At 43.7% G+C, this 23,196-nt stretch overlaps 1 protein-coding gene across 3 annotated transcripts in view; it reads right to left on the reverse strand.

Annotated features, from left to right (window-relative positions):
* Positions 1 to 444: 444 nt before the first annotated feature.
* KAT6A (lysine acetyltransferase 6A) overlaps positions 445 to 23,196 on the reverse strand; it is a 93,983-nt gene continuing 71,231 nt past the window's right edge. For 2 of the 3 annotated variants that reach the window (XM_077469920.1, XM_077469918.1), the window contains exons 11-17: positions 22,599 to 22,760; positions 13,593 to 13,686; positions 13,164 to 13,395; positions 12,870 to 13,062; positions 11,154 to 11,696; positions 6,825 to 7,104; positions 445 to 6,542 (exon numbers count right to left, since the gene is read on the reverse strand). In XM_077469920.1, coding sequence (XP_077326046.1) covers positions 3,988 to 6,542; positions 6,825 to 7,104; positions 11,154 to 11,696; positions 12,870 to 13,062; positions 13,164 to 13,395; positions 13,593 to 13,686; positions 22,599 to 22,760 — 4,059 coding nt within the window. In that variant the 3' untranslated portion in view covers positions 445 to 3,987. The remainder of the gene's footprint in view (positions 6,543 to 6,824; positions 7,105 to 11,153; positions 11,697 to 12,869; positions 13,063 to 13,163; positions 13,396 to 13,592; positions 13,687 to 22,598; positions 22,761 to 23,196) is intronic. The other variant, XM_077469919.1, reaches the window with a different exon arrangement.

A 23,196-nucleotide genomic window follows, 5' to 3' on the forward strand; every position in this document is an offset into this window, starting at 1 on the left:
CAGGTCTTTTGCCCTACCGGAGAGGTCTGGGCTGTGTGAGCTTATACATCTCCGGACCAGATGAAAACAAATACAAATCCTTTGGGAGGTAAAATAGCTCCTGTATGTATTTATTTAAACTTTCTATTTACCTCTGTGCATGAAGTACAGCTTAAAGATCTGGCAATTTAAAAGCTCTATACCAATACCAAGCACTTCTACTCCCTGTACCATGTGCACATCAGATTTCCCCATTCAAGGCAGAGGGAATCTCATGACAATACTACAAAAATTTGAGTGCATGGAGCTGGACTTTCAATAATAACAGAAAACAAAGACATTTACATCTCCTAAACCTCTTCCACCTAGAACACCTACAAACCTTCGCATACTCCTAGCAGCTGTATGCAAAATCACATTGGGTATTCACAGCATTCATAAATAATGAAAACACATTGCAACAAATTTCCAAAATGTCTCAACATAATTTATTTTTTTTACGTTAAAATGTACAGTTTTTTTTTCTGAAAGCACTTACTAGAAAGGAGGAGAGGGGTCTGGGAAATGGGGTGAAAGTCTTATTACATACAAACCAGACGGGGGCAAGTAGAACCCCACAGCGTCAAGAAAAGGCCGGAGGAAATAAAATAAAAAAAATAAAAATAAAATACAATACAATTACAATATGAGCTGAGAGGATAAAACCATTATTTAAACCCTAGAAATGTACGGAAGGAAGGAGATGTCAGTTTGTATAAGCATCTTCGGGACTCTTTACTGCCTGTCTTTAAGGAGTCAAGTGTCAGAAAACAGCTGGTGGTCTGGGAAACCTTCTCATAGCCCACCTAAAGCTACTGAAGACACTTATGTGGCCACAGGCAGATTTTGATATCTACCTAGGACAACGCACCTCCATAGAGCGATAAGCAGGACAGACACTTTGGATCTCTTTTACCATGAGTGCATTCGCTGGATGCATTTTATTAAAATTCACCCATGTTTAAAAGAGATGATAATTATCTGCCCTGTTTGGGGTTCCTTGCAACAGGGTATCCAAGAGCTGGGAACACCTTTAAGCACCCATATCCAGCTGACAATCAACTGTTCCATCTAGGAGGAATCTTCTTAAACCGTTCTGTGACAGGACTAGTCATCTATATAAATGGTGAAGGCTACAGTTTCATGGAGTCAAATGTATGTACATTGTACTTGATATTAAGAACTGGTAACACCACCAGTTCCATAAGAAGAATTAACAGCAAGCAAAATAACTGCTTTCCCCACTGCTGGCCATATACATCTGTGCAAGCTATGTGAAAACAGATGACTCCTGAAACCTACCAAAGTTGGCAATGACATCGGATATATTCCAGCAAACTGGAATAATTTAACATAATCCAGAGAGAAAACAGCACTTGAAAAGAAAATACTGCAAGTCATAAAATAGATATTAGAGAGAAAATTTAGAGTCAATCTGGGCTTTTTAAACTTTGTCTATGCTGTTTATTTGGCAACAGAGAAATTGCATTTGCACACTTTCCCTTCTTTACATGGAAAGTTTACAAAAGCAATTGTGTAGTTCTTATAAATTCTGCAAATAAGACAATTTTACATACTTCGGAACAGACACTTGCTGTTTGCAACTGCAAACCTCGCAGCAGCTCAAATTATTATTAGGGCCTGTGTCATTGGGCTTTTGTTTTCTGCAGAATTGCTTCTCTTCCCATACACATCTATAGGAATACAAAAGCAGCTTAATCAGGTCAACTGCACCTGCAATGAATTCTGAATGACCTCAGAAGTATGTCATCATGGAGATGTCAAAAAACACACTGAATTTGTGCACTAAAGCCGGTTGACACAGGCCCTTACAAAATAATGTAATACTTTACATGGCTAGCTTTCGTGAAAGCTGAACTACACAAGAATTTCTAACCTGTGTTCTGAATTTTTTTGCTTTTTTTACAGGATGGGGGATCTGTTTTGCGAGTGCCATGAATTGTTCTGTATACAGCAAGACCCTTGTGACAAATTGAGATCTTCTCATAAATGTAGTTGTCGCAAGCCCTGAACAGATTGGGGTATTGCAGACAATCATTCATATCTTATTAATCATGGATGGCAACATCTCTCGACCATGCTATCATAGCTCCTATTTGGACACCTGATGGCCAATGTTACAAAGATCACATGGTTTTCACATAGGCAAAGAACAAGACACTGGAAAGTACTGGAAGCATTCTATGCATTTTCAGCTAAATATGGGCCAGACATTGCCGGTCTTTGTCGCTGCTCTGCTATATAACAGAAAGAGGAAAGAAAAGACGGCATTCGCTTAACGTCATATGATGGGAGCAAGGGGCCATTGAGACAATGTGTATGGCGAGGCACTGCTCTTGTGAAGATCTGCCCAGCTACTGTCATTATCTACATCTACCTCATAGGGCACACAGATTGGCAGGCACACATTATTGCTATGGCAAGGCATCAGCACACTACAGAATATTACTTCCCTTTAATGCTAAACTGGAAAGGAGTCATGAAGACACAAGCCAACCCATTTGAAGAGCAAAACCAGGCCAGGGAGAAAGTGACAATATATAATATATACATAGGGACTCTAAAATATTTAAGAGTAAAACATTTAAAAGTACTAAAAATATAGATGCAGTTAGTTTGCACTCTTGATGAGCGACTATATAAGACAGAAGTTATAAAATGCCCATCCCTGCACGTGTGGGGGGGGGGTTGGGTTTATACACAATGAAATGGGTCTGTTCTTTGCCCAGCGAACTATACCTATTGATCTCTGGCATTGTTCATGGAACCATCATCCCCAAAAGACTCCAAGCAGGGGATCCAGTGGAAGAATTTATCGTAAAGGCATTCATATAACCATCAATCTGATGACATATACAAACTGTTCCTAGGTACCCCCCTTCCATCTGTTTCAATAAGTGCTTATTAGGATGAAAGAAAGGTCACGTCAGCTCACATGGACAAAGCAGAGGAGCATTAAGTTTAGGGAAGAGTCCCGTGTGTACAATATATTTGCAAAAACCACAAACCACAATTAAAATGTGAATGTAGAGTGAGTGCTTCCAACAATGTGGTCATTCTCTTAAGGTATATACTCAGCAGAAGGCAATAATGCTGTGGTAGAACTCAAAGTCCCAGCATGCCTTGCCAGACAGATGCTTGTAGTTCTGGTCGCTGGAGTGCTAAATGTAAACTTACAACTGCTGTACCACAGCCTTCAAAAACCACCACTAAATGCGGTTCCAAGACCACTACTGGAAACACTTTGTTTTTTTTAAAAATCTGTCATGTGACTGCGAATAATTTAATGCTCTTCTGCTCCCAACGTGAGCACTTAAGTGTTGTTCTCCCTTCCAACCACATCCTAGAGATTGAAAACGATGAGCAAAATAAACAGCGGACGCACGGTTAAAGTACACAGTCACCAAGGCTCTTTTAGAAGCCCAAGGCGGAATAAGGCTACAGGGTTACAATTTTTTTTGTCTTTCTTAAAAGTTTTTTTCTTTTAAACTTGATTTCTAAAAACAAGAATTGTCTTTTTTTCCTATGACCGTGCGACTTTTACCGTTAACCGTTTGTATCTGCCATTTTTGTGTGTTTTTTTCATTCTGTATACCAAAGAAAAAAAAAAGCATGGGAAAGGATTTAAAAAAAAAAAAATCTGCCGACACTTTTATATAAACTGGAGAGTGAGAAAGAGTAAGAGGATGAAAGAAAGAAGAAAACAAAAAAAAAAAAAAAAGAGAAAAATACCTTTCTACAGAAGAGAAAATAACAGGATAACCCCACAAAAGTATATTTTTGCAAGGGAAATAAAATAACAATAAAAAACATAATATTAAATCTACAGCAAAGGGATATAAGGTAGAGGGGACACAAGTCCTGTCAGTATAAAAGGCCGTATTTATAGTCTGCAAGAGAACATGAGGGGCAGGTGAGCAACTTGCACAGGTTGCACTAGGGCCCCCCTCATCTCCTCATATAAGGGGAGTTGAGAGTTTGTTTGGGGACTGCAGGGGAATTCATATAGGAGTGGTGAGGAGGTGGTGTGTACATCATATTTCCATGGGGATTCGGCTGCATAGGTTGCTGGGTATAGGCCTGGGCACCCATCATGCCCATGCCAACCTGCATGGGGTATTGTGTTGTCTGGTTCATATAGGCTGCGTTGCTATGATAGGAGCTGTTGACCATAGGCTGGGACATGCGGTACCCTCCCATGGCATTGAGTGGGTTCATGGTGTTGACATTGTATGGTCCGGTGGGCATAAGATTGACACCCATGTTCATGCTTCGCTGGACGGTAAGTGCCCGGGTTGAAGGCTGCATACCTGGCGTGCTACGCCCGTACAACTGTTGCTGGTGAGGGGATGGAGGAGCGGGCAATGGTGCAGATTTGGAGCGGATTGAAATATGCCCCTTAACAGGCATTTGACTCTGAATACGCTGGCTGTGGGGAATGCCAAGGTTACCCGTTGACATGTTGCACTGGAGTAGGTTCATGGAAGGAGGTGGGGTCATGGTGGCTTGTGCTTGGGATGCCCCTGCCAGTGGATGAGAAGAAGTAAGCTGGGACAGGCCTGGGTTAGAAAGGGACACACTGTTTGCATAGGAGGTGACGGCCTGAGCATGGCTGTAAGGCATAGGATGAGTGTCCATGATAGTGTTGGTAAGCTGCTGCAACTTTGCCAGGCTAAAAGTGGCTGAGGGCTGAGAATAGCCACCAGCCCCAAAATCCCCTGGGTAGATGCTGAGATTGCTGCCATTATTCTGGTCTGGGATCTCCATGATCATTGGTGAAGGGCCAAAGCTGTTGTTCATACTGCACTGTGACATTGGGGGCTGCTGTTGTGGGGGAGGTTGAGGCTGCTGAGGGGGCATTGGAGGTGGTGGTGGCGGGGGTGGTGGCTGGTTGTTGCTAGGAGGGCGTTCTGAGGCACAATTCTGTGGTGACTTAATGCTACAAGCCTGTGTCGTTTGCAGCATATTTGCCATTCCAGCCATTTGTTGGCTCACAACACACCCATTCTGTGCCATGCTAGCAGAAGATGGCAGCCCCCCAGCTCCACTAGCATTTCCACCACTGGCATACGAACAGCTGCTTTGGGAGGATATGCTGCCACCTCCCATGCTGGAGTCATAACTGCTGGGATTTTCATAGTTTTCAGTCGTGCTTTCAATACTACCCAAATCACTGAACCCACTATCCACAACCTGTTGTGAATGGTCAGACACGGAGGGCACATCCATCATTGGGCTGGTTGTTTCCAGGTTCTGCATAGATGGAGCAGAGAGAGATCCTGCATCAGGGCTGATTTGTGGATAAGCCCCAGTTCCATTACTTTCCAGTGCTGGAGGCACGCTGGGACTGCTTGCTGAGCGCACCGACTGACTGGGGTGAGAATGAACTGAAGATATTGGACTATCATGGGCAGAGGGATGGCATTCATCTGACAAGCCCAACTGTGGGTCCTCCTCTGCTTGTGTAAAACTCTGCAATGTCTGACAGGCCGTCAAGGTCTCATCCTCACAATCCCCATATGTGCCATCATCACGCTCACTGCCTTCTTCCTGTGTTAATGATTGCACTGCTTGCACAGTCTCCAAGTCTAATTCAGTGTGGGGGATTTCCTCCTCAGCATCATCCTCCTCCTCTTCCTCCTCTTCCTCCTCCTCTTCTTCCTCTTTGGGGTCCTCGTCTACCTTTTCTTGACTCTCCTCTTCCTCTTCTAGACATGAGGGTTGATCAGGCACCTCTGTTGCCTCTTGCTCCTGCTCCCCTTCTGCTTTCTCCTCCTCTTCACTGCTGCTACCAATGCAAGGCTCCTGTGGTTCTGGCTTCTCAGGAACAGGGCCCTGTTCTGTTTCTTCTCCTTCATCGGCTTCCTTTGCTCCTTCATCTTCATCATCTGCATCATGATCTTCTTGGTGATTGGATGCAGGTGCTGTAATTTCCTTTTCCTCCAGCACTTTTTCTTCCTCCTCCTCCTCCTCTTCTGGTTCTTGTTCTTCGGCAACAGGTTGTGGCTTTTCTACAGGCTCCCTTTGCTGTTCTGGAGACTCCGAATGGTGTTCTGCTTCCCGGGAGGAACCATCACTACTACTGCTGCTACTGCTGCTGCTCTCAGAAGGGGATGCTGGTTGCACAGCAGTGATGACAGTCTCAGGCTCCTCTTCATCATTTGTCTTCTCTACCACCGTTTGTGTCTCTTCCTCCTCTTGTTCCTTTGTCTCAGGGACTTTGTCCTCTACAGGAGGCTCTTCAGCTCGATCGCGTATCCTTGGTTTGCGCCCTGGACGGGCAGGAGGGGGATGCGGTGTTGGCTCTGGGGCAGGAGGTGGTGGATCCCGGTTGAGCTTGAAGCCCGGTTTACGTCCAGGTCGTTTCTTCCAGTGAAGAGGTTTTCTGCTCTTCCCTTTAGGCCAACCTTTCTTCTTTACAGGTGGAGGAGCAGGGGTCTCAGGTAGGGCCGGTTTATCCTCTGGAGGGTGCATATTTGCCACAGGTGGCTGCGCTGATGCTGCTGCAATGAAAAAACAAATTTTAATCAATGTTATGTATGGCTTTAATGCAAAGATAAACAAATAAATGTAGTATTCAGGATGTAGTCGGAGCAATCTTGGAGACAAGCCAGGGAATACGTTTCTATTAGCAATAATTCAAAAGGCAAAAATAAAAAAAACCCTAATACACATGGAACACACTGGTTGCACAGCTTCTAAGATTTAAGCAACTCCTAACAATGTGAGCATAAATGGAAGAAATACATATGTGGTTCACAATATGAACTGTGCTATAGTCTCACCTTGCAGTTTCTCACTGATTGATCTCCTTTTGCCCAAGGGGCGGTTGCGCCTCAGAAGAGTGTGTGGGGTGAGGTAGGGGAAGTAGCCTGGAGGGAATGGGCCACCTCTGTCATTTCCCTCCTCTTCTGGCTCCAGTCTTGGCATTGGACGTTCAGAGTCAGAATCATCAAATGGTTCATCTAACACCTGGGTAGTCTCAGATATGGTTTCTGTCACTACGCTGCTGTTGTGGTGGTGCTTACGCCGCCGCACACGCCGTCTTTTATGTGGTCCGGGCTTCTAGAAAGTGAGAAGGCAAGAGTCAAAAACACCACCATATGGAATATTATGAATACTTCCGAGTGTAGTAAAAGAACATTTTTTTTCGTTTACAGTGTGGATTTCACTGAGCTAGAGGGGGGAAATCTGCAGAATTGAGGAAAAACAAAAAACTGACTAATCCAAAAGCAGTTTTACTGGAAAAGTGTACTTTAAATACACTTCCATTTTCTTGAGACAGGTAACTTCTGGCATCAACTGTTTCAAGCATTCTTGCCTATCGCTGCTGTAGAGATATCAATGTATGCAGAGCCCACCTTAGAAGACTTCAAGAAAAGATTGCATCGAAATCTGGCTAGAGTGGGGTAAGGCAAGTATAACACTTGAGAGATATGCCGGGGAGGGTACCAAAGTCTTAAAAAAAGATAAAGATGCTATAAGTACAAAATTAATTTAAAGTAGTTGGAGCTCTTAATTTGTTGAATATGAATCAAAAGATCATTGTTAAATCTAAGAAGTGAATTGGATATATTTTATATACAGTTGGAAAGTAAAAAATGTACAACACTATTTCTATTGAGCATGCTCCAAGCACAGAAGCCGAATGAACACCTATCTAGCTGCAGGGTGGTAAAACAGCTGACAAACTTGCATGCACAGCATGCGGGAAGACGTTAAGGAGCTAATATGACATTTTTACTGCCCAAGTCATTGGTTTACAGTGGGCCAAATTTCAAATAATGCGCTCTGGTTACTAGTGGGTTTTGATTTACTAAAATTAAAAAACTTAAAGTGGAATTTCGGCCAAAAAATAAAAAATTGCTGTACTTATCCATTTTGCAGTCACTCCGGTCCAGTCCCAAGCTGAGCTGTCAGTGGTGGCTTCAGTGTGTAGGAGTGTGAGGGAGAGACAGCTGACAACAGAGGCACTATTGTAAGTCTACGGGTGATGTCACTTCCCAGCCGTTGTCGGCTGCCTCTCTGTACACAGCAGGGGCTGCTGGAGACTGGACCAGATCCACTGCAGAAAAGTTATTTATAGCATTTTTTTCTTTACAAGGTTAGATAGGTTAGGTTTAAAATGTGACGGAGAGAAGATTTAGAGTTAGATACGTTTTGGCTGATCTTCCACTTTAAACACGGTATACTTGCTATAACTGCTCTGTTGCAGTGGTTTTGCACAGAGCAGCCCAGTTTCTCCTCTTTTCGGGTCCCTCTGCTGTGCTCCTGGCCCCTCCCTCCTGTTGAATGTCCCCACAGCAAGCAGCTTGCTATGGGGGCACCCGAGCCAAGTCACAGCTTGTGACCATTCAGACATGGAGTCCCGACCTGGACACGCCCCATCTCTCCTCTGATTGGCTATCTGACTGATTAAAAGCAGCGGGAGCCAATGGTGTTGCTGCTATGCCTTAGTCAATCAGGAGGGAGACTCTCGGACGGCTGAGACATTTGTGTATAACGCTGGATAGAGGGACCTCAGGTTTTAGGGGCTGCTGCACACAAGACTTTTTATCTTAATGCATAGAATGCATTAAGATAAAAAACCTTCTGACTACAATCCCTTTAATTATACTTTGCATTATTGTTTTTCCATAGCATGCAGAAGAGTACATTGAGCTGACAACTGAAGACAATGCACAGAATGTTAAATCACTCTTACATAACTACCCATGTAAGCAGCAAGCCTTCAGTAAAGCCACCAGTGACATCTGCAGGCTTGAAGCAGAATAGCCCATACTAGGAATCATTTAGGAAAACATGATGAATGAAAGGGGTGGCTTCTGGATCATCTAAAAATTGAAGATGATCCAGGAGTAGGGATGGGCTCCGGCACATTTGCACAGCACAAGTGCAAAGACCGGCAGGAATCTGGCACTGTGCTGCGCCAATCACAGGCAGTGAGACACTGTCCCAATGCGCGGATTCATAGATCGGGAAAAGTCTCACTGCCTGTGATTAGCGCAGCGCAGTGCCAACTTCCTGGTGGGCTCTGCACGTGGGGTGTGCGAACACGCCGGATCCCACCCCTAGCCAGGAGTTGTTTCCATTGACAAACACCCCCTCCTCCAAGAAGTCATCCTGAAAATGCAAGCTAGTTTATTTATATTTTTGATACTATTAAAGTTATTCCTTTTCATAAACTCAAAACGTGTCTGTAAGCAGCAACATTTTTGGGACCAAGATTTATTTGAACCCTTCATGTGGTTTCATAGTGAAAACGCTAGCTGCCTGGTTGGCTTTAATGGAGTTGTAAAGGCAGAAAGTTTTTTTTTTTTTTATCTTCATGCATTCTATGTATCCCTAATACTTATCTGAGCCCCATGCTTGCTGTGGGGTCACTAGACAGGAGGAAGGAGCCAGGATCAGCGCAGAGGGACCCGACAAGAGGAGGATTTAGGCTGCTGTGAAAAACCAACTGCATAGGAGCAGGTAACTTTTTATTTTTTTTTAACTAATTCAGCCTCAGAAGATTTTACCCCGTTCCTGAGCAGAGCACTTTTTACAATTTGGCACTGCGCTGCTTTAACTGGTAATTGCGTGGCCATGCAATGCTGTAACCAAATTAAATGTGCGTCTTTTGGTGGCATTTGATCACCTCTGCAGTTTTTATTTTTTGCGGTATGAAAAAAAAAAAAAGTGTAAATTTTGAAAAAAAATATATATAATATTTTTTTTATTTTTGCTATAATACATACTCCACCCCGCCCCCCAATTAAAAAAAAAGGAAGTTAATGGCAGGACAGGAAGTTAATGGCAGGTGAAATTAAAGGAAAAAAAAAAAAAAGAATAGTGCAGCCACCATACCTAAGGTAAGGTAAGCTGCAACAATGTCAAGTTTTGTTCCTGGACTTAGATGTGCTTTAATACATTTATCTTTAAGACAAGCATGAAAGGTCTTCAAATTTGGCTTACTGGGCTCTTCCAATCCCAACACAGCAGAGTTTGAGAGTTTCAGATTTAGGGAAGGAAAATCAGCACAAGGAGCCAGTTAGTTGTGCTGCATTGCATATTCCAACAAGGAGAAAGCTGATAGGAGGAGAAATCACAGTGACTAAGATGACAATCAGTCTGATACTTATCCTTCTGCTATCCAGTCACAGGTTGACGGATGGACAAGACCTGGAAGGCTGAGTTTACACTACTACTACAGTATTTAACCGCTTTGGCAGCTGTCTGTTTCCGGCTGCAGTTAGTGGCAGTGTGGTGTGTGATACAGCGCATCACATGGCTCCCCCTCCCCCCTCCCCAAACTTTACTTGAAGTGTACAAAACATACACTTCATCAGGGCACTGTAAAAATGTGATGTGATGAAATGCAGCATGTCTGCATTTTGTTGAAGTGTGAATGGGACACATAGGAAACAATTGTTTCCTGGGTGTCCTTGTGGTGACAGACATTTTATAATGCAGTAAAAGGTCTGTCAGCACAAACAGTGTGAATTAGCCATTAGCGTTTAACTGCAGCAAAGGAAAATCAGGTCTCCTGACCTGTTAGAAAGAGCTGTGCTGTGTGACAGAGCTCGATAAACGTTAGGCAAATACAAATCCTTTGGAAGGCAAAGCAGCACCGTATATACATTTCATCGGTGCATGTAGCTGTTAGCCTGTACCTCAGTTTTACTTTACAGCAACGCTACACTATCAATAGGTGTTGATATTTTATTGATACAGGAAAGTAGTTAGTGGCTCTTCAGATACAGTAGGGCCAACAGCACCGAGGCCTATCTAGAGAGCAAAAGGCTGCCGCCATCTACCATACTAATGTTAGTGTCACACATTTCACCTTACAGCCTAGGCCAGTGATGGCGAACCTTGGCACCCCAGATGTTTTGGAACTACATTTCCCATGATGCTCCACTATGCTGCAGAGTGCCAAAGCATCATGGGAAATGTAGTTCCAAAACATCTGGGGTGCCAAGGTTTGCCATCACTGGCCTAGGCAAACAAGGACTGCCAGATAGCTAGGGTACGACCTAGTGAATTATTACTGAACCCATACTTAACTACAGGGTCCTCCTCTATAGGTAACAGGATTTTACATGACGCAGTTGCCGGGGTTTTCACCTTACCTTGCGTTTGAGCGTTGGTTTGGTAAGAATAGGTGGGGACTCTGAACGCAGACTGCGATTCTCTTCTTCATCTTCATCCTCCTCCTCCTCACTGCTCTCACTAAACCTTCTCAACTGCGAGCGTTCGCTCTCATACCGCTGGGAGAGCCTTTCCTGATGCTCCAAGAAATCTCTTCTTAGGATAGAGTCTGCCAGTCTCTTCAGTCTCCCTCTCCGAGAGCCAGAACGGCCACGTTCACCATTGCGCCTTGGAGGTCCTGGGGCTTCCCTTGCCAGTAAGCGGAGCAGATCAGCACTTCTGTTGGAAGTGGAGCAGGGAGCCCGTCCACGCCGCCCTCGTCTCCCTCGCCGGCCTCTTCCCGGTGGTGGTTTATTAGCAGGTATGCTGTCCCGCAATAAGTCCTGAAACTGCCGTGGGTTTGGAAAGCAAGGTACTGATGACTTTGGACTGAGAGGCCGCGGAGGTGGACTTTTCTCCTTCTCCAACACAGGGCACATGTCTCTCTCTTTGAGATCTAGAGACATGCTTCTTAACACTGGTGTCTGTAAACAGAGGGAAAAAAAAATAGGATTTGCTCACTGGCAAGGCTTAAAAAAATCTTACAAATTAAAAGGCATAGAGACTAAGATAAGCTATTAGACTATCTCACAGTTCATATAATTAAAAGAAGAAGAAGAAGAGTGATGCACCGATCTATCATCCGCCGAAAATTATCAGACGAAAATAGGGTTATCGGCATTTTGCCAATGGGGGGGATAAAAGGTGCCGATAATGGCCACCAAAAAAACACGTGCAATTTTTGCCATGATGTTCATAAGTCATGTGACCTAAAAACTACATCAAAACGCAACATCGGAAGAGGATGCAAACAAGCCAAACGTCCCCTTTTGGGTGACGTTCTGCTTTATTACTAGGTTGACATTACGCAACCTTTTCCTTTATATGGTGTATTAAGTTTTTAATAGAGTAGAGCGGAATTGGAACCCCTGTGTTTATGGCTGTCTGTGTCAACGTAAGAGAGATTCCCCCCCATCAGTCCTGGTGACCATTATCACAGAGTGAAATTAAAAGAAAATCTCAAAGTTTGGGATGTCACCAGAACAGGAAGAGAGGGGAAAGCTTCCAATGAGGATGCTAGTTCTGCCAACCCTTGTGACAATCAGGCATTCCTCTCACTTCCACATTTGGCTTTGGGACAGAAATTGAAAAACTATTCCTGACAGCAGTTAACACAATTTTACTCTATCCAAAAAGGGGAAAAAAAATGCATTTAGTTCTACTCTAACTGTAGCTAAGAATAAGTAGGCCTTGAACAGCGAATTTCCATCTTATTTGTAAGAAGCCTCTATATTTATACCGGTGAAATGTGTTTATTGCAAGGTAAAAGGCACCCTCTCACGTGCCAAGATTGTCACAGATGGACAGCTGCCAACAGCCTCCAGTGGTAATGAAAGTGTGAGCCTTCCTGCATTTCATAAAATGATCACAAGGAAAAAAACATTTCACCTAAAAGCTGACAAACCTTTGTAAAGAGTCACCTAAAGATGGAAGAAAAGGTTTACCAGGACTATGTACAAGCAGATCCTGCATTTTAAGTGTCATGCTCTCCAGTGGCTCAGAATTGCAACAGCAGCACATCCATTTTGCTTTCCATGGACCACAAATCAGAACTTTAGAGTATATCTGGTCCTCTGCAGCCTACTATTACTACTTACATTGTTTTCCTTAAGGGGCTGCCCTTCTCCCTCCTCATCTTCAGACTCCACTTCATCATCAGATACCACAGAGTTGGTCACTATGACAGGTGTCCATCTCAGGGCCTCTGGTTCTACTTCCACCTGCCGTGGCCGAGCATGCAGGCGGCTCATGTGGGCCTCGATTTGTTTTTCTCGGCGCACCATCACAATCCTAAATTGAGACAACAGAAAGACCATGTAAAAAAAAAAATATATATACTAAAAACAAAAAGAAAGCACTGGATAGGAAAAATAATTTTACTAAAACCGTACCGTTCTCCTCGTAACTCTAGCATGTGCAACTGCTGTAATGTAGCAGCAATGTCCTGGGGACAAATCCCCGTCAGTTTGGTAAGTTTCTTGATACTCAGCTGATGGTCACGGTTGTGGTGTAGACACTCCAATACCACGCTCTTCCAATAGGCCATGTAAGACAGACGACCAAGGTCTGAGAGCGGTTTTTCCGGAGAACCAGCCTGACCTTCACGCTTAGACAAAAGATAACCTAAAACATAAAAAAAAAAAAAAAGGACACCAGTGAGGCACCAACAGACAATGAGATCAAAACTAAAGCTTGGCACATCTTTCTGTGCCGGAAATGGGTCATTCTGGAATCTGTGTCAGTTTCATTTAGCAGGACAAGACAGATAGTGTCACTGGAGTAGACACTGCCCCCTCCCTCCCACCGTCTCCTCTCCTTACTGAAGTCTATGAGGAAGCGGCCGTATCCTTTCCTCTGGTATTGGGGAAGGATCATGATGCAGGACACGTTGTACTTCTGCTGGCAATGCTTCTCCTGAGGACAAATGGGACACAGCAAAGTGTTACAGCATTGGACTGGTCCTTCAATTCACATAGCATGAGGATAAGAGACATTTGTTACAAACATACACAGACAACCATCATTTATCTCACACAACTGCATAACAAATTCATTTTTAAATATATACCAACAGCATAATGGAAAATATCTGAATTTACAGCCCAAACAAAAACAAAAAGTTCCTCTATTACAAAGTATGCAAAAATATCACCTAATAAAGCTTGCTGATCTCAAATCCTAGAAGAGGCTTCCATGAAAACGAATAGGTGCTGCATTGAAGGAGCCTTTAAAGCTACACTTCCCCCAACGTGTTAATAAGAACATTTCCAACCTATGGACATTACACCCCCCTCGACCAACACTTAGCTTTTTTTAAGGCAATATAGTGGCAGATACTTACCTATGATGTCATGCGCCATGCCTTGTTAAAAATCTAGCTCAATTTATTTCCTTGTTACCACTTCATTGAAAATTGCTCTGTCTATTGCAACATAACTGAATCTTTATTGTTCGGATGCACAGCGATTTTAATATCACAATTTCTCAAGTTTACATTCTGCCCTCTAGTGGTCATACAAAAAAAGTATATGTACATGGCTTTTCTGCCAGATATAGCAAGGCATAGCAGATTTCTAGTGTGTGTTATCAGTCTCTGTACTGATCACATTTGGGAACCTCAGGAGGTTTTGAGTGAAGATGACAGATTGCAGTTTAGCGATCTGAAACCTGCATTCTATAGAAAAATAGATTTTTAAACGCACTGTAAAAAAATTTTGAGTCCATTGGGGGAACAAACATTTGCTGGCACCTACAGGACAACTGGACACTGACAAAAATTATTAGAGCCCATCCAAGGATAACCCCTCCTGCTCCCAGAATGCCTCAGTTGTGTTGTGCAGTGCAGTGCAGTACAGTACAGTACAATCATGAACACATAGGGTTGGGACTTGTGTGCCTCAGTGGACTCCAAGAAAAGGTTAAAGGCAAGATAAAAAAATAAAAAATTTATTTCTTGCCCATTGATGGACACAGGAAGTCAAACACTGTTGAGCTGTCCAAAATAGGGGCCATTTGAGGGGTGGGCAACAGAAAATCAAAGGCCAACGAGCCCACAAAAAACACAGCAAAAGGGAACTGGAGATCTAGTGGAGTGTTCCTTGAGGGAAAAAGGTTGAACCAGATTCTTGAAACCATAAGCTTGCATAATGGTTTTTCTGAGCGACCAAGAAACAACAGTTGCCTTTAAGAGGACAATTAGAAAAGATAAAGCAAGTCAGTCTTATGGATGAAGTGGCCACAAGATAAACTCTCACAAGTCAAACTACATACAGGCAATGCAAGGTAATCTTTTTCTGACAAACTTGTGAAAACCCAACAATACCTTAGACAGGAAGTTCTAGGCCTCCGCACCAACTTGTGCAAGACCAAAAAGGAATCTTTACATTATAAGTCTGCCAGCTGAGAAACTCTGCTCATGGGAGGTATTGGCAGCAAGAAATGCAAACTTGTGAGCGAGCATGAAAAGGGGTAAAATCCCTCATAAGTTAAAAAAGCATTTTTTGAAGAAGCGAAGAGGGAACCAAATTCAGATCCCATCTCCCGGTCAATGGGGATTGAACAGGGGAAGGTACATCAGAGATACTACACCAAGGTCTTGATCAAAAGGATGAGAGAAACAATCTCTGGAACAAAATATAAAGGGCAGAGATCTGACCCTGCATAGTGCTAATGACCATCAAGACCCATCTGTAAAACGTAAAGGATTTCTGCCTTGCACCAAGCAATGTCTGTCACACACAGAAACCAGAGCCCTAAAGCCACATTCCAGGCTAGTCCCACAACATCCGGGTCAATGCTGTCCAGGTACACCGATTGTGAAGTCAGACTGAAGACATGCCTAACAAGATAACTGCCAAATAGCGACCAGCTCCATCAGAGATGTCTCGTAGGAATCTCGATTGAAAAAAAAAATAAAATCGAAAGCTAGTAGTAAAGTTTAATTTTCTCAGCAAAGCTAAATGGACATCTCTCCTAAAACAGCAAGATGAATTATCCTGGGCTGGCTTGTAATTATTTTTGTGTGCCAGTGTCCAATACTCCTGTCGGTGGCAGTATTACAGAGTATGTCAAATCCTGTGTCCCTCAAAAGGGTGGTTAGGAAAACTATTCCATTGCACTGAATACAAAAAAATTGTACTTAAATAAAAAATAAAAATTATAGCTTGAAACGGTCTGCAAAATACAAGCCTGTCAGTGTTACGGAAAGCAACAATTCTCTGCTTCATATTTTTAGCGCAGGAAAGGAAGAATCTGATTGAAAAAAGAAAATTGACAGGATCTTGGATGAGGTTCACTTTTCATATTAACAATTTTCTTTTTTTTTTAAATGTTTGAAATAGATTTGTTACTATCACTAGATCATGCTTTTAAACCAGAACTACCATTCATATAGAACTTCCTAATTTTTGCATTCACTTGCACATTCTTGCTGCTTTTCACTCCGTATCACCAAGCTGCCAGTATGGTTATGTGTCTTAAACAACCCATTTATATGAGCAAATTGATCAACAGAAAGTCCATTTCTACTTTGAATGCAAAGCTTCCCACAAAAATAGTAAATTCACATTCACAGTGAGGACCAAAGTAAGGAGGCCACTTAAGCTTACTAATAGCCACACAAGGCCCTTCTTTTACGCTAATTGAGATGACCCTTTCGACTACCACAACTGTATTTTGACACTGCAACAAAAGGGGGTATAACCATCTGGTAGTGATTTCTCCTCCTTTAAACTAAATGTGTTCTTTTTGCCAGATGTTGCTCTACAAGACAATACAGCCCAGTGAAAGCTCAAGTTGAATTTGCTGCAAGGGGATACATACAATGACAGCACCAAGTATCAGCAATGTTACATTGGTTGAGTCTCATGCTTTGCCCCATCCCTCAAAGATATGAAAATTCGATGATTCGAGAGTCGAAGTTTTGACTTTAGCACAGCTGCAATGATCTACTGGAGGTTCATTCGTTTTTGGCTAAAATTGTTCTTTAATTTTGCCCACATTACTGAATTGGTTTCCCTACATCTGTTCTATGCTACCTATGCTGATAAATATATTACTTGAGAACAGCAGTTGTGAAACAAAAAATAGGATTTTTGTAATCACCATAAAATCCTTTTCTCTGAAGTTCATTGACGGACACAGCATCTTCATCTTGACCTTAGGGTTATATCGCCCCTTTAGGAGAGGACTAGGCAGAACATGTTAAAAGCAGCAAAACTGCACAGTACCGCTGAGGTGGAAGCTGCCCACAGGAGGTCGTCCAGGTAACCCATAATTGCGATCCCTCGCTGCCTTAGCAGAGCCAGAATTGGGGCTAGTACCTTGGTGAAGACCCTTGGTGCCGATGCCAGGCCAAAAGGGAGAGCTACAAAATTGGTAGTACTCGTCCTCAACCGTAAATCGCAGAAACCGGATGCTTGATGCATATGGGGACATGCAAGTAGGCGTCGATGTCCAGGGACGCCAGAAAATCCTGATGGAGTACAGCGACCACAGAGTCCATCCTGAACCTTTGTACTTTCACAAAGCTGTTGAGGGCCTTGAGATCCAGGACCGGATGGACCTCTTTCTTCTTTGGGACTACAAACAGATTGGAGTAGAATCCCTAAAACCTTTCTGGCGTCGGTACAGGCAATATCACGCCGTGCAGCAGCAGGTACTGTACTGCCCCGAACAGGGGTTCCCGACGAGCTGGAAGAAGATTAAGGTTGGAGGGAAAAAAAAAAAATCCTTGGTGGACAAGAAAGAAACTATCTTGTATCCTGATGAAACCAGTTTGCAGACCCACTAGTCGGAAAGTAGCGAGGTTCACCGAGCTGCAAACTCCCGAATGCGACCCCCTACCCAAGAGTCGGGTGGGGGCAAACCTTCATGTGGTAACAGCTTTGCTTGCAGGCTTGTTCAGCTTGCGAAACAAGGGACACTTTTGTCCCTCAGCGGGCACCTTGTCGGACTGGAAACGTTTACCGGGCGGACGAAAAATCTGCTTCTGAGCGGAAAAGGAGGGCCCTTGTCTACGGCATGGCTCCTTACCTTTTCTGGACTGTGGGAGCAACGTACTCTTACCCCCAGTAACATTCTGGACCAAGCCCGGGACAAGTCCGGCAGTGCCTTCTTAGATGCCTGGTCTGCAGACCAGCATTTCAGCCAAATCAGGCGACTTAGCACTACTGCTGATATTGAGGCTCTAGAGCAAGGGGGCCATATCCAAGGCCACATCACAGACATACATTTAGCCCATTCAGCAAGTGTCTGTGACACCATGGCCAACACTGGCTGCAATGCTGACCCCACTGCTGACCCCACCACTGTAAACATGAACTGGGCGACTGCCTCAGCCCTCCTGTTGGCAGGGTCCTTGAAAGCAGGGGTCCTTTCCATCGGAATCGCGGTTACCTTATTTAACCTGGATATCGGGGGCCAACAATCGGAGATATCCATTTCTCCAGGAAATTCTCCTCAAAGGGTTAACGCACCGCCATGTGTTTCAGGACTGAAAAGGCCCGCTGCGGTCTTCCCCACACCTTGTAAATAAACTTAGCAAAATAAGTTGTGTAAGGAAACCCCTTAGCCGTGCGGGCCCACCATGGCCTAGAAACAGGGAAGAGGACAAGCGGACCCCCAACACCCAGCGCAGCCCCCTGCCAGGTACGTGCACCGCACCATGTGCCTAGTCACACAGCGGCCCATAACATGGGGAGGAGGGAAGGGACAGGGAGAGAAGAGAGCGAGCTGCTTGATCCTGCCGAGACAGGTGGAACCATGCTTGCCCCTCCTGTAGGGACTGCTGGACGCATGCCACGGACAGACCCATCACCCGAGCAGTACGGGGTGGCTGTCGGCCACGGCACACCCAACGCAGACAGCAGTAGCCCAGTCATATGTGTGCCCCAGAGCATATAGCTCACTGGCTGCCCCTGGATCAGACAGGGCATGTCTCTGCTGACCAAGTGCGTAGCTAAGGTCTGCTTACACTCGATGGCCAGGCTGGGAAAACTACCAGGATCTATATTATCCAGCTGTTGATTGTAGATCACAGGAATCAAAAATGCAGAAAAAAGAAAAAATTCCCTGGACCAATGGTCACACCAGGAGCCAGGTCCTTTTATACTAGGCAGACAAAAACTGAGCAGTTTTGCTGTTTTTAACATGATCCGTCTAGTCCTCGCCTAAAGGAGCAATATAACCCTAAGGTCAAAATGAAGATGTTGTGTCCGCCAATGAATGAAAGAGAAAAAAAAGCCTCCAAATCTTTAACCTTTGCTGGTTGGATAATGAAAGACTACATCTCCTGTATATATAGTACACATATGCAAATATATGGTCCTTAAATAGAAGTTAGAACAGGAAAAGTAGTAAGACTGCAGAGCATAGTTTTCTTACCTCTAATCCCCTCTTAAAATGTACATAAAGCCAAAGATTTCATTCACCTTTGGGTTTTCCTGTGACAACAGGAGGATCAGACATAAAAAGAAACACACACACACACACACACACACACACACACACACTATAGGCCAGCCCTGGAAAACCCTACCAACTACTACAATGCCTATGTTCCTCAATAAACTTTAAAAAAAAAAAAATTAAAAAAATTAAAAGGGCGAGTACAATTTATTCCATTTTCTCCCTCATTCACTGAGATACAGTCATCCAGCTTCGAGAGGTCTAAAAGCAGTCCAACCGATGGGCAACACTGCAAATGCATGCTAAGAGGCCAACTGGGGACTGCCTGCAGTTCAAAGAGTAGCCCAAAGGACCCTTTGCTCAAAGCTGGCATCAACAACCACCAGAGCTGCAAAACAGAGACCATAAGCTTTAATTGGGGGGGGGGGGGGGGTGTGCACTCTCATACCGACCAACTGGGTTGAGAATAAGGGAGCCAGTCTTAAGCGCTAAGGTGTGAACCAAGTGAATTATTGTTTTTAATGTCCAATTATAGGAAGTCTACTTCTCACAAGGTCTAAATTTTAATCAGAGAGACTCGCCTATTCAGAGATACCAGTCTCTCAGAACTTGGGCTTCAACAGCCATGCCACTAAAGCCAATGACCCTGAATCAGGATGGTTAAATTGGTAGTTGAAACAGAAGATGTGGATGATCACGTACAGCCCATGTAATCATCCAGCTGGGCCAATCCAGCATCATGCAGCTCTAACTTGCACGCTTTTGAAAAGACCGACTGAACCCATGGGTCTGGGATGTCTAACCCAGAGAAATGCAAACTGACAGACATCTCCCCCACTCTTAGACCCCTTTCACACTGAGGCGCTTTTCAGGCATTTTAGTGCTAAAATTAGCACCTTGTAAAGTGCCTCTCATGCCTGCCCAGTGTGAAAGCCTAAGTGCTTTCACACTGGGGCGGTGGGTTTGCGGGATGGGGGAAAAAAAAGTCCTGCAAGAAGCATCTTTGGGTGGGAGCGCTGTATATAGCGCTCCTGCCCATTCAAATGAATGGGTAGAGATTCGGAAGCGCTCCAACATGGGCATGTTTAACCTATTTTTCAGCAACTAGTGCGGGTTAAAAGTGCCCGGCTAGCGGCCGAAAAGTGCAGCTAAAACCGCGGTTGAGCGTCGCTTTACCGCTAACGGACCCAGCCCAGTGGGCAAGTACTCTTAGGAGTAAGCGTGCCCTTTCATTGCAACGGCGGCTTTGGGAAAGGCCTGGTGGCCTTTGAGGGCCAAGCTTTGCACCAAAGGGAAGGGCTGAACTTCGAGCCAGCCTGGTTTAGCGAGTACGTATGAGGGACCTTTTACAGGCAGCTTCCACTGTCCAAGCTTACAACCATAAGATTCTGTGTATACGATGAGCAATTCTGGATATTTGCCTCATGACATGTTCCGGAGCATCTACACAAAAAAAAAAGAGCAGAAGGCAATTGTATCTGCTCTAACAGCATAATCCTGAAATACAGGATCACGTTGGTTATTCGTTTTCCTAGTCCAGTTAGTGGCAGTTTGAAATACAGAAAAAGCTGCAAAAGCTGGTTGATTGAATGGGCCTGCCAGGTTAAACACAGCTTTTAGGAATGTCTCAATTTTTCTATCAGCAGAATCTTTGAAAGAAAAAACAAGTTCATTAGGTACAGTGAGATTTATGTTTAGGACATAGATGGCAAGGTCAACCACAGGAATAGCCCACTTTCTTGCAAGATCTTTTTACAATTGATAGATTTCAAAGATTTTTAGTGGAATAAAAACCCTTTCAGGAGTGACCCAAATGTTACAGATGACAAATTCTATCTGTTCATGGATAGGGAATGTTTTGCAAGCTTTTGTAGGTCTCTGTGTACAAAGGGATATGGCGAGACAGTAGAGAGTCAATATGCACAATGCCAAGGCTCTTGCAAACAGAGGCAGTGATATTTTCAACATTAGAAAACATGTTGCATGAAGCTCCTCTTTCCATTTGGTGATTATGTGGGGGAAAGAAATCTTCTGCAACTTCCACCAACACAGCATTAACAACCTCTTCATTCCCTTCTGCTGCCCTTTCACCTGGTTTCTGCCATAGCTATAAGTGAGAGTATTCCTGTGGAGTACTCACAAAGTAGAGTGGGAGATAAAGTAAGCATGTTCGGAAGGAGTACGCAATAACCCAGGTACACACAGTCCTGCAATGAAACCATATGGCAAAAAGAAAAGGGGCAGCCCTTGAGTACCTTTTAATGGCTATGGGTGGAAGTGGCATTAAAGTGTGCGATCAGTGGTATGATGTAACACTTGGTCATCCATCTGAGGCCGAGCAGCTGAATTTTAGTGCCAAGTTTGAAACGTTTGCACTGTGAAGTCGATACATTCCAAACATAGCCTTGTTTAGATCAGTAATGGTCAGAGATTCAGGGTACCTGCTCTTATCTGGCCACGGCGCTGGACTCCATATACTGTATCCGCCTGTCATGAAAGGCATACCCAAGAAGAGTTTTTTGGGGACTAGGTTCCACAGCAATAGACCACAACCCTGTATACCACCTTATATACACCATGTTGCACCGAGTGCCAAGGCACAATACAGTTCCCAAAGCAACATTACCAGCTTTCCCCAGAACGTGGGGTCCAGGTAAGACTGCAGATTTGTAGAGTTTGTATTGACCTGGATACGTTGCTTCTTCTTGTTGGCATTAGACGATGGTATGATGGTTTGCACGAAACATTGGAAAATAAAATCATAAGGAAAAATAAACGAGTTTGTTAAGTCAAGGGTGAGTTTCTCAGTGAAAGAGAAAAGGTATATTACCTTCAGACACTAGCACAAAAAAAACTGTAGACTCACAAAGTGGGGAAGGTTTATAAGGGAAGGTGCCTAGGGGGCACGTCTCCTAAATCTTTGCAACTGTCCAGTCACCTGAAGGTACAAACCTTTAACCCATGAAATATGACTATTACACTTGTGTCCTGTACTGGATGGTTAAAATACAAAAATTTTGGCTTTTCATACTGTAAACACAATACATTTAGCATTTGTTATGTAATAAAGATGGAAAGACTCATGTGGATTATCTGAAGGTGGGACGTCTGCGGGTATTGCAATCAGATCAACCATTACATTTTACAAGAAGCGTGCAAAGGCCTCTACTAAAATCACAGAAACACAGTGGTAGGTGTGGTTTACTACACAATAGACTATACTGATAAAGTTTAAGGTCATTGTGACTCAAGCGCATTGTCACGAGTGTTCATAAATCTTTCTAGTCAGCCCTTCCATCTCTATTCATCTGGAAAAAAAGCTATTTTGTGTAACCCTTTTTATGGGGAGCACCTGAATTAGAGGTGCTTCTTCCCAGTGAAATGAAAAAGATGTACAGCTGCCAGTACCATAAGCTCACCTTGGAGAAATAGCCAACCAAATGACAACCCTTTGCATCGTTCTGTGTGAGCACGTAGAAGAGGAAGGGTTCTACATCATAATACAAGGTCTTGTGGTCGAGGAAGAGCTTGGCCAGAAGGCAGAGGTTTTGGCAGTAGATCGTGCTGACCTTTCCATCCACCTAGAGACGGCATTAAACAAAAGTGTAAAATCAGCTTTTCTTTATATATTAGAGAAAACTGCAAAAAAAATGCTTAGCATACATAAATTTCTTGGTGAAGATCCTTGTTAAACATTGGTACTATAAGCAATTTCCAGTAGGGTGCCATAGCAAGGTTATACACAACATTTTTCTATAGCTCTTTGGGGCATCAGGGTAATTACTTTCCAGTAGACTTTCCAGCTATTTCACAAGACCATCACAAAGCCAAAAACGAAAATTCTCACATAGGTCCAAGAATTCTCCAGAACATAAAAATGTTACAAAAGTCTGACAATTCAGAGGCAAGAAAGCAATGCATTATTATTCCTTTGAGGGTAAAGAGACACTGAAAATGCTGCAAAAAAAAAAAAATCTTACTGTTTAAGCCTCTGGGAGATATGCATGATGGATGATT

The sequence above is a fragment of the Lithobates pipiens genome, unplaced genomic scaffold (genome assembly GCF_037356315.1).
Source record: "Lithobates pipiens isolate NorthernLeopardFrog02 unplaced genomic scaffold, aLitPip1_a1.2 Scaffold_8, whole genome shotgun sequence".
Lineage (NCBI taxonomy): Eukaryota > Metazoa > Chordata > Amphibia > Anura > Ranidae > Lithobates > Lithobates pipiens.